Source organism: Alosa pseudoharengus, unplaced genomic scaffold (genome assembly GCF_046254945.1).
Source record: "Alosa pseudoharengus isolate Yale_2024_CS ecotype anadromous, Long Island Sound unplaced genomic scaffold, YU_APseudo_1.1 YU_APseudo_1.1_scf_24, whole genome shotgun sequence".
Taxonomy (NCBI): Eukaryota; Metazoa; Chordata; class Actinopteri; order Clupeiformes; family Clupeidae; genus Alosa; species Alosa pseudoharengus.
In genome coordinates this window covers 20,888,658-20,900,782 of record NW_027468689.1, presented here as the reverse complement: position 1 = coordinate 20,900,782, position 12,125 = coordinate 20,888,658, and the positions used below count along the sequence as shown (strand labels likewise).

Sequence of the window (12,125 nt, the reverse complement as noted above, 5' to 3'; positions counted from 1 at the left end):
ACAAACAAACAAAACCATTTAGTGTTGACAAGGACAACAAGAACGCTGGCGTGAGTACAAGAGTGAAGTAGATATATTTGTCTATTGCTGTATTCCAGTACTGTATGTACATCTATATAACATATACTACAGTCACTGACAAAGGCATTGGCACCTCTTTAATGTTGTTGTGGGAAGTGAATACTGTCAAACTGACACAGTCAAAAGTTTTGGCACCCTTCACAAAACGTGTCTTTTGCACTGATAAAAGCACATTTTTTATTGTTAAAATCCAGTGTTAAGGTTATGGGTAGTCAGACATCAGCTGTGGTAGCATTCCTGAGAAATATCAGTATGCATTTAGCTTAAAAACCAACATATCTAAAGGGGTGCCAATACTTTTGTCAGTGATATATATATAGTCACTGACAAAAGTATATCATATGGCTGAAATAACAGGGAAGCACTCAGGATCTGGTATCAGGATTCTCTAGGCATTAGCCTCAGTCCCCCAGTGTACCTTGGGAAAATAGCAAGCGCAAGGGGAACCACACAACATCAAAGCCCTCAGTGACTAGGGCTCTGCATGTGCCAGGCAAGGAACTGACAAACAGCTCTCCTCGACCTGCACACACAGGCACACACACAGGCACACACACACTCACTCACTCACACACACACACACACTCACTCACTCACTCACTCACTCACTCACTCACTCACTCACACACACACACACACACACACACACACACATACACACACACACACACACACACTCTGAGAAGCAAGGCTGATAAAGAGCTATCCTCCGCCTGATGCATTCACCAGCACAGATTAATTCCCGTGGGAGTCACTTGTACACACACACAAAGGGAGACAGACCCACACACAAGGACACACACACACACACACACACACACACACACACACACACACACAGCATGCTCTACCTACCCGTCTCACAGGAGGGTCCTGTCCATCCAGGCATGCAGAGGCACTCGTCAGGCGACACACACTCCCCGCCGTTATGACAGTGACGGCTACACACCACTGAAAAACCGAGACCAGGAGGTGAGGTGGAGGACACACACACACACAGACACAGACACACACACAGAGAGGAAGAGAGAGAGAGAAACACGCAGATCCATTTATGCACACCTGCATATTCACATGTACTCTCTCTCTCTCTCTCTGTTTCTCTCTCTCACACACACACACACACATAAAAACACATCCACTTGCATCCACTCACACACTCTCATACTTTCTCAAATTCTTTATTTATCTACGAGAAAGACAAACACACTGTGCTCTCCTCCCAGACCGATGCTGCCACCACAGGGGCTGGAGAGATAAGGTCAGAGAGGGAGGCTCACTCACTGGTTTCACATCTGGGCCCCACAAAGCCATACGGGCAGGAGCAGGTGTCTCTGCCCACACACGTCCCTCCATGCTGGCATGGCACGCTGCAGAGTGCTTGGACATCGAGAGAGGAACAGAGAGAGAGAGAGAGAGAGAGAGAGAGAGAGAGAGAGAGACTTATTGACAGTCAAAAAGGAAACCAGGTAACATTAAAACCAAGCCATAATAAAACCTCCCTCCACCCCCACCCCACCCTCCCAAAAAAAGAGAGAGAGAGACGTCCATTAGCCATAGCAGCAGGACACAGGCCTCCAAACTTCTCCAAACCACACATACATCACACTGCTGTCTAGTGTTAGTTAGTTAGCATGGGATGCTAATGCTAATGCTATTGCTAGGCTAAGAGATGAAGGTGGCAGTCTTGAACTCTAGGGGGCAGTAATGTGTCAGTGAGGATGAGAAGAAGAGAGAGGAGGCAGAGAGGTGAGTGAGAAAGAAATAGAGAGAATAAAGAGAGAGAGAGGTACAGAAATAGAAAGAGAGAATGAGGGAGGGACAGTGAAAAAAGGGAGTGAGGGAGAGAGATAAAGGGGTATGGAGGAGCAAGGAAAGCAGATAGAGAGAGAGGAGGTGCCAGTGTTGAAGTGATGCCACTTAGTGAGCGGGCATCATTAAAAACTGGGCACGGATCGGCTGAGTCAAGCCGACCGGTTGGACTAGGGACTGCCAACACACTGGGCTTTGAGTAATGTGTCGTGTACGTACGTGTCTCTCTCCCTCTTTCTCTCTCACCCCCCCTCTCCCTCCCTCCCTCCCTCTCTCTCCCTCTCTCTCTCCCCTTCTGTTCCCCGACTCCTTCATTTCCCCTCATCAGCTTCCGCGTCCCCTCTCCATTACTGGTTCATTTCATTTCTGCCTCCTCTATTATTCTCTCTCTCTTCTTTTCTCATTTCATCTCATTCTGATCTCCTCTGTCCTCTCCTCTACCCTCTTTACCTCTAAATCTCCCATCACCTCTATCCCTCCCTCTCTCTCTCTCTCCCTCCCATCACCTCTATCCCTCCCTCTCTCTCTCCCTCCCATCACCTCTATCCCTCCCTCTCTCTATCCCTCTCTCTCTCTCTCTCCCTCCAGCGACACTTTCTCCCCTCTCATCTCCTTCTTATGTCTTTAGGAGCTGATGCCATCTCCTCATCTCTCTCTCTCTCTCTCTCTTTCGGCTTTTCTGCTTCCATCTCCCCTTCACACCTCTCCCAGCTACTTTATCTTTGAATCTCTAATGCATCTCTCTTCTCTCTTTAGTCTTCAAATCCCTCCTTTTCCCCCTGGCTTTTCCATTATGTGGTCCTCACCACCACTCCTCCTCCTCTTCGTCTCTCTGTCTGCACCTCTCTTGCTTTCTTTCCGCCTCTCTTCCACCTTTCCCAGTTTTATGTCACTTTCTCCCTCTGTCCCTCTCATTCCCCTGGCTTTTCTTCCATCTTTTCTATCATTCTCTCTCACCCCATCTTTTCTTCCATCTTTTCTATCATTCTCTCTCACCCAATCTTTCTTCTCTCACTTCTTCCTCCCTCGCCATCCCTCTTTCCTGTCTTCTAGTCAGTGCTTAGTTTTGCAGCAGTATCTTCTCTCTCTCTCTCTCTCTCTATCTATCCTCTCTCTCTCTCTCTATCTCTTTCCCTCTCTCTGTATGTGTGTGTGTCTGTGTGTACCTGTGTGTGTGTGTGTGTGTCAGTGATGAGGAATTAGTCTGTCTCACACAGAGAGTCTTTGCACACAGACACCAGGGATCATTGTCAAACTGCCCCATGAATACACACACCCACACACACACCCACACACTCACACAAATACACACACTAACAGACAGAAAGACAGACAGAAAGACAGAAAAGCTCCTCCATATCTGTAGTTACTCAGCCAGGCCTTGTTTGCTGTCTGACGCGGCTTACCATCCTCGCAGCTCTCGCCGTGGTAACCCTTGGCACAGGCACACACACCAGGAGCCACACACGTGCCCCCGTTACGGCAGCCTGGACTGCAGATAGCTGCAGAGAAGGTGGCAGACGTCAGATATCACGCGCACACACACACACACACACGCGCGCGCAGCGCAACACACACACACACACACACACACACACACACACACACACACACACACACACACACACACACACACACTCACACATAGTCTCATTCCTACAGCACTGCAGGGGAATAACACCCCCATACACCTGAGTGCAGAGATAAGCTTTTACTGAGTGTGTGTGTGTGTGTGTGTGTGTGTGTGTGTGTGTGTGTGTGTGAGAGAGAGAGAGGGAGAGAGAGAGAGAGAGCGAGAGCATGGGAGGTCGGATAGCACCTGCAGGTGCATGTACTGTAGTATGAAGTACAAAAGTGTGAACATGTGTCCAAGCACATGGACAACCTCTGTGCATCTGTGAATGTGTGTGTGTGTGTGTGTGTGTGTGTGTGTGTGTATGTGTGAGAGAGAGAGAAAGAGAGAGAATGTGTGTGTGTAAGAGTGTGTTTGTTTGTGTTTGTATGTACGTGCATCAACAGTGGATGCTGATGCACGTGTCAAAGGGCATGTGTATGTATAGATGTGTGTTTTGTTTAGGTCTACACATATCTGTGTCTGTGCATGGGGAATCGATGGATCTCTGTTTGTGCATGTGTGTGTGTGTGTGAGTGTGTGTGAGAGAGCATTTCATTTCATTTTAGACAGAGTGCATATGTGTTTGAGAGTGTGTGTGTGTGTTTGTGTGTGTGTGTGTGTGTGTGTGTCTCACCTGTTTGACAGTTGGGGCCTATATATCCTGGCTTGCAGCGGCAGGTGTTGGGGGCGGCACACTCCATGTTCCTACCGCATGGGTGCCTGCACACAGCTGACAGGGCCGCCGCCCCATCAGAGCAGCCAATTAAGAAAGATTATATTTACACACACACACACACACACACACACGCACACACACACACACTCAGAACTACACACACACAATACAGACACAAACACACACACACACTCAGACATACACACACACAATATACAAACACACACACACACACACACACACACACACACACACACACACACACACACACAACACACACACACACACACACACACACACACACACACACACACACACACACACACACACACACACACACTAATACACACACACACATACACACTAATACACACACACACACACATAGATAGGCACACACATAGAGAAAGATACACACAGACACAAAACCTCCCTCCCCATCAAACAGGCTGTCACGCTGAAACTGAAACTGCCCCCCCCCCCCAACCTCCCGGCAGCTTTTCGACATTCAGCTCATTATTGCCTCTCCTGCTCTCTGTTGTTTTCCCCTAAACATCCCCGTGCTTGATGTCTTAGTTTGCCGTTAACACAGGGGCACAATCAGCGGGGCCAATAGCAGCCGAGGCCCGTGTGGAGCTTTGTTGTTTAGGACCCATTCTAATGGATGCCCAAATCAATCCCTTGTCGGAGGGGCGAGGGGAAAAACAGTCTAGAGCAATAAGCATAGATTCTGTGTCTCAAATATTCTCACCATCATTGGGACAATGCTTTCAGAAATATAATGGCCTGAAGAATACAAACAAATTCAGGATCAGTAACACACACACAGATTCGATACCTCAGATATTCTCCGCATCATTGGGACAGTGGTTTCAGACACGCAAGGCCTGAATAACATAAACGTGCTTGTCAATACCATTGTCAAAAACGTGGGTGATTCATATCCATAACCAGAGTGTGAGAAAGTGGCCGCAACGACAAATGCATTATGCCCTCTAATGATCTGTTTTAACACAAGTGTAATTAAAGATATAGACTTTCCATTCAGGAGTCTGCCTGGTAAAATCAGGTTTGTACAGGCAATATATTTTCATGGGTAATGATCTGTCTAAAGTGTAGAATAGTATAATTTAAGGCACAATTCCTGAACATACCGTATGTTGTGTCTGGTAAAGTGGGTCAGTAATGATCTGGCTAAATGGCGTAATAGTGTATTGAACACACATAGACGTCCATTCAAGCTTTCAATAACGCCTCTGTTTAAATGAGCTGTCTAATAAAGCGTGTAATTGGCTGGATACCTCGGCAGGATCGTCCATCCCCGATGTAGTTGATGGGGCAGCGGCCACAGCGGAACCCACCGCTTGGCCTATGGAAGCACGGGACCCCAGGGTAGCATGGTGCGTCGTCACAGGTCAGAGGGGCGAAGTCCAGCCCCAGGTCAGATTCGGACCCGGGTTCAGGGTCGCGGCGGCCCATGAGACTGATACCGCTTACGCGCGGCGGGGTGGAGTGGCGAGGCTTCGCGGAGTCGGCGGAGGGCCGATACGTGCGTCTGGCCGGTGTGGTGAAGGGGAACACGGGCTGCGGGTCAGTGTCGACGTCCGCCGCCGCCCCGTCCGCCGAGTACTCGGCCTCGGAGAAGGAGAAAGAGAGGGCGGTCAGCGCGGCTGTCTGGGGACGCTGCTGGGCGGGGGTCCACGCGCGCGCCCCTCCTGGGGCCACGAGCAGCGCCGGGGACCGGTGTTGTGGTGGGGGACGGATTTCGGGGGACCTGGAGTGCGGGGGGGTCACTTTACCGCTCTCCGCTGCTGCTGCGCGGCTAACAACAGCACCACTCTGGGATACGGCAGCCTTAGAAGAAGAAGAAGAAGAAGAAGAACCAGCCACTTCGGCTCCGGCTCGAGACTCCCTCCGACTCCCAGCCCCGGCGTCTGGCTGCACGTCTGGCTGCGCGTCTGGCTGCGCGCTGTGCGTCGAGAAGCGGTTGCTGGTGGTGTGTGAGTGTGTTTCCTTGTGTGTGTGTGCTTCCCGGTCGAACTGCAGCTGCTGCTGGGGCCGCAAGGCCAGCCGCCTCTCCGTGACCGGGTAAAGCGTGGGGGCAGGGGCCGCGTTGCGTAGCGCCGGGGACCACGCCGTGCCACTCTGGACAGGAGGGACGCTCCGTGCCGAAGGCTGGGAGAGGGAGATGTGGCGGTGGGGGTTCCTGAAGGGGAACGAGGGCAGGTGTAGCTGCGGAGCTTTACTGTGGACCGGGCCTGACCTGCTGAGCTTGGACTGGGACTGACCAGCTGCAGACGGGAGGGAGACACAAACAGAGATTTAGACTTTAAAAAAGGCCTTTCGCTAGCCACTGCAAACATCAGCAAAGAGTGCTGTAACTCTCATTTTGATCATTAGTATGCGCACAAGCTATCACTGAACAAAAATGAAAGAAAGGAGAGAAAGAGCATGAAAGAAAGAGAGAGAGAACTCCAGGCAAGGATTTTTTTCTGTATTCAAGGTCTGGTTTTGTCGGTATAACTTTGCATCACTGAAGTTTACTGTATTGAGAAATGAGAGAGAGAGACAGACAGACAGACAGACAATGAGAAAGGGATAACTCATTTTAAGGGGGTTTGGAATATACTCCTTCAGAAAAAGATTTGTTGGCTTAGAAAGTGACTTGGATATTGCCAATTCCAAAAGCCAGACAGTGAAATAACACTGTAGGGTCACCTATAATTTGCCCAAACAGCTTTGGGTTGTGCTTATTCTGTTTCATTCATCTTCAAAAGATGTTCAGTCCTCCCTTCTTTAGTGTTAGAATCAGCAGTCCTGGTAGATAAGCACGATGTAATCAATTTACCCCCTCTTTCGATGAAAGTTGATGTTTGAACACAGGATAGAGAGAGAGAGTGAGAAAAAAACAGGTTTGGACTGAGGTCTAGGCAGATATCCTACAGACTCTCTCTCACACACACACACACACACACACACACACACACACACACACACACACACACACACACACACAAAATGAAGGGTTGAAAACAAGAACATGTGTGGACATTTTGATTTACACACACCCATGAGAGAAGACTCAAAGGCAGGAGAGAGAGAGAGAGAGAGAGAGAGAGAGAAAGAAACAAAGAAAGAGAGAGAGAGAGAGAGAGAGAGAGAGAGAGAGAGAGAGAGAGAGAGAGAGAGAGAGAGAGATGGATAGATGGAGAGAGAGGATTCAAGTGAGTAGTTTACGATGCAGAAATCCACGTGTGGCCTCAGAGCAGATCTCCCCTCGGAGATTGCTGGGAATTTGTCACGGGAATCGAGGAGCCTTGGTGCGCTTTTCAGATTCCCGCCACAACGAACCATTACGGACCCATCTTAGGCGGAAAGGTCATGGCTAGTTTTCTCTCTCTCTCTCTCTCTCTCTCTCTCTCTCTCTCTCTCTCTTTGGTGTGTGTGTGAGAGAGAGAAAGTGTGTGTCTCCAAACTAAATTATGAAAGGCCATCAGACTTTCATGTTTAGCCCTTTTACTTCCTAATGCGTTCCATGCGCCTGTGTCCCCGTCGATGCATAGAGCTTTGTTTAATGAATAAGAGAACTGAGGAAGTCTTGACTGTTTTTCTTTCTGTTTTCGTTTTTTCAAATGCCCTTTTCCCACTGACAAATGGTGTTGTTAGTGTCTGGCCCCCAAGTGGCATCAGGGATGGCGTGAGACGCATTTCAAAATATTCTGTTCCAGCTGTGAAGTGCTCCGTGCACCAGCAAACGCCATTACGCCGTTACCTTGAACGGGCGCTGAGAGAGAGCCGAATAAAATAGAGCTCTTCTCCGCCTTTTTCCGCGTATGAAAAATAAACAGCGGCTCTTGCCCGAGCATCAATTAATCAGTGGCTGGAGGTCTGTGAAGATGAAGGGGCTTCTCCCAGCAGGCAGTGGGACTATAAACCTAGTTTTGGCGATCAGGCTCGGGAGCCAACCAAGACCAGACCAGCTATTCATCATTTTCTCCTGAGGAGGATAAAGGAGATGATTGACTATGCAAATGAATGAGAAACAGTGCGCCGCCATGCAACGCACCACTGTAATAGACTCTGTGTGTCTCCTAGGCGTCTTCGCATTCAAAATATCCCCTGAAGGTCAAGTACTGCCCTCTTCTTATTCTGTCTCTCTCTGTCTCACTCTTTCTCTCTTGTACGTGCACCTCTTTCTTTCTCTTTTTTACGTGTGTGTGTGTGTGTGTGTGTGTGTGTGTGTCTTCAGATGGAGATATGAAAAAAGAAAACAGACACACATAATTATCACATTCGGGGTCAAAAGCTGGAGATACGCATGAGCGCGGGAAGGCGCGTGCTGTTCGGAGCGCTGCGCCCCAGCGCATCAAAGGTCGTCTCATCTCAGAGATTACCACGGCTTGCTTTGCACAATTAGTCAAGGCTTCCTGCCTTCCTATTAGACAACCAACACAGCACACCAGAGATAATAACTCTATATACAGTATATCAACCACCTCTTCACGGATGACTGCCTATTTTATTTCCAAAATACAACAAGGTTAGACGAGATGAATCCTAAACATGTGAATTCATGTAGACGCATCCAGGTACGGGCACTTCAGGACAGGGCAAGATCCTTCCTCAGAGTAATATTGGGTAATATACAGTAGAAACCCAAAGCAATAGCAAAGCCTACATAATTGTTCACAGTCCTCTTATCTGACTATACACTAGATCAGAAGTATGTATGGTGTGTGTGTGTGTGTGTGTGTGTGTGTGTGTGTGTGTGTGTGTGTGTGTGTGTGTGTGTGTGTGTGTGTGTGTGTGTGTGTGTGTGTGTGTGTGTGTGTGTGTGTGTGTGTGTGTGTGTCTATGAGGGATGTGTGTGTGTGTGTGTGTGTGTGTGTGTGTGTGTGTGTGTGTGTGTGTGTTCGTGTGTGTGTGTGTGTGTGTGTCGGGGGTTGGGGCACATACCTGCTCGGGGATGTTTTGTGCAGACGCGCCCATTGCCATGGTAACCAGGTGGGCAGCGTCCGCAGACATAGCCCACGTAGGGTGGGCGCAGGTCGATGCACTGGACGCCTGGGTAACAGGGCCTGCTGGAACACGGCGAGGGAACTGGGGGATAGTCTGTCCGCAGGGGAAACAACACACAAAACACACAGAACATTACACTCTATAGTCCTGCTTCAGCATGCCAGCATGAACTGTAGGCTCTTCTTAATTCTCTCCCCCTCTCTCCCATTTCTTTTCCTCCCTCCCTTCCGTACACCCTAACCCCTTACACTCGTTGAAATGTGAAGCAAATGAGGAGGGAATGCAACAAGCATGGAGTAATCAAAGATAGACATACTGTACATGAGAAATAGAGATGTGGTTATAGCAAAGATCCTTGATTACTAGCTCCGATTTAACCCTCTCTGGTTATAGTTTTAATGCAACCTTGTTGACCTGTCCTCCTGCGTTAACACAGCTCTTATCTTTACAACTGTCCTGTTTAGGTTCCTCATCGCTAAACTATAAGGATTCTACTTATCTATATAGATCAGTGTTGCTCATTCAATGGCATCTTGGTAGTCATTTCACATTTGTATTGAGTATCAGATGCCAGAGTCTAAATTCATGAACATATTTCCTCCATTACACATCTGTAGATGAATGTTCCACTACGTTACATTCATTAATTGTTTTATTGGCATGAACACATGCCAAGGCAACAGCATGGCTAAACTGGTGGGTCTGGTGTTGTAGCACAGGAGAAATGCACTAGAAGTCAGAGCTAATTGCAGTTTTAATTAAAGTGAGCAGATCCCTAATCATGTGGCAGTTTATGATCCTAGAGAAGAGAGGCCATCAAATGTTCAGTGTTTTGCTGCCGTTGGCAAGTCCTTTTTACTCCCTTTTTTAATGATGATGGAGAAATGTAACTTAGACAAGGACAAAGAGTGTGATAAAGGGATAGAGAAACAAAGAGAGAGAAATGCAGACAAAAAAAAAGAGAGAGAGAGAGAGACAGATAGAGAGAGAAAGAAAGAAAGAAAGATAGAGCTTGTTAAACTGTATGGGGCTGATGCTCCTCAGGTGATGATTAATATGACATAAAGAAGGTGAGGAATTTTCCGGAGGGCAGAAGAGTGTGTGTGTGTGTGTGTGTGTGTGTGTGTGTGTGTGTGTGTGTGTAGGTGTGTGTGTGTGTGAGAGTGTGTATGTGTGTGTGTGTGTGTGTGTGTGTGTCTGTGTGGAGGAAGACCCTGACTGTGTCTCTCATCTTCACCTTCAGCCTCCGTCCTGCTAGTACAGCATGCCATGCACCCCACAACACAACTACCCTCCCCCCACCCACCCACCACCACAAACCCCAACCTCAAACACACACACACACACACACAGACACACACACACTGTGGCTGGAGCCCCAAAGGTAGCGTGAAGGATTACATAAATTGGCCTATTAGTCAAAAAGTCTTCAAATGCTCCACACCAGCCAAAAGTGCTGATGCTTTCAAACCCCCTCTCCTTCTGAGGGCACTCACTCACCGAGCATCTGGTAATTACCGCATCAGGCAGGTTACCACGTCCTTAATGATGACACAAAAACGAATGTTGATGCAGAGAGAGAGAAAGAGAGAGAGAGAGAGGGAGAGAAAGAAGTAACAGTCCTTGCATTTGTTGTGTTAACATACTTCTCTGTAAGACTCCGTAGGGATGGAAATAAATAAATAAGTAAGTAAATAAATAAAAGGGATGCTTTTTGAGGTGACATTGCTCCTGACAAACACTGACAGTCACCGGGAGTTCTGTATTTTACTGACTGCTGCTGTTGTTCGCATAATAAACGACTGATGGATCAGGGACATGACAACACAGGGCGCTAAGAAAGAGAGCTACCATTTCCTGTCTGGTGACAAAGATAGAATGAAATAAAATAAAATAAAATAACAGAAGAAGTTGTCTTCCAAGAGGACAAGCAGAGGGGGAAGGGAAGGGAAGCGACAGCGACTGTCTTTCATTAAAATAGTGATTTATCGGACGATAATTACACACATCAGGGAGGTTTATTGCTAGCAATTTTTTGAACAAGGTCAGCGCAAATCTCTCGGATAATGGCTGGATTTATTGGCCTAGTGTGTGTGTGTGTATGTGTGTGTGTGTGGTGACATAGTGTGTAGGGTGCGTTTCATCTCCAACTCATAAGCGTGATGACAGGTAATTTGCACGCCAGTGACCACACACACACACACACACACACACACACACACACACACACACACACACACACACACACACACACACACACACACTCGTGCTCTCCTGTCACAATGAAAACGTTCAGACAGAGAGCTACCCAATACAATGAGCTACCCTACACAATCTCATTGGCCTGCGCTAAGCCAACCAATGGCCCCTTATTCTGTGATGAACGTGGAGCTGGACAGAATAAAAAGCCCGGAGTCTCAAGGCCACAGTAACTTCAGACATTATTTTCATTTTTTTCCCTTTCTCCTCCTGCCATTGCGTACACTCTTCTCGAGCAATTAGCCTTGGTGGAATGAGGACAAGTCGACGGAATGGGTACGTATGGCCAAGCTCTGAGCACTCGTGGCGTTCCCTGAATGTCACGAACTGAGAACACAAGGTAATTGACTAAGGGCTGGTTTTATTATTTCCTGCTCAAAAGGGGGCATCCGGATACCTGAGAATGTCAAGAATGCTCTTCACCTTCACAGAGTCTGGCATGTGGGATGCAGACAAAAGAACAGACAGACAAATGGAAAGAGGAGGAGGAGAAGGAGAGAGAACAGGCATACAGAAATATAAAATTGAGACATAGACAAATAACTGATGCTACCTTTAAACTGTAAACATAATATTTTAGCTTGTAGATTCAAGTGGCCAAAACAATTTGGGCGGTAGTAGTGGGCAGTTTGAGACTGAGTTCCTCAAATTGTGTGTGTGTGT

At 47.9% G+C, this 12,125-nt stretch overlaps 1 protein-coding gene across 1 annotated transcript in view; it reads right to left on the bottom strand.

Annotated features, from left to right (window-relative positions):
• The window catches only part of LOC143141805 (von Willebrand factor D and EGF domain-containing protein), an 83,231-nt gene that overhangs the window by 6,888 nt on the left and 64,218 nt on the right, over positions 1-12,125 (bottom strand). Inside the window, exons 22-27 of the mRNA XM_076302512.1 lie at positions 9,141-9,296; positions 5,486-6,475; positions 4,143-4,238; positions 3,300-3,395; positions 1,366-1,461; positions 937-1,032 (exon numbers count right to left, since the gene is read on the bottom strand). Of these exons, the coding sequence (XP_076158627.1) occupies positions 937-1,032; positions 1,366-1,461; positions 3,300-3,395; positions 4,143-4,238; positions 5,486-6,475; positions 9,141-9,296 (1,530 nt within the window). The remainder of the gene's footprint in view (positions 1-936; positions 1,033-1,365; positions 1,462-3,299; positions 3,396-4,142; positions 4,239-5,485; positions 6,476-9,140; positions 9,297-12,125) is intronic.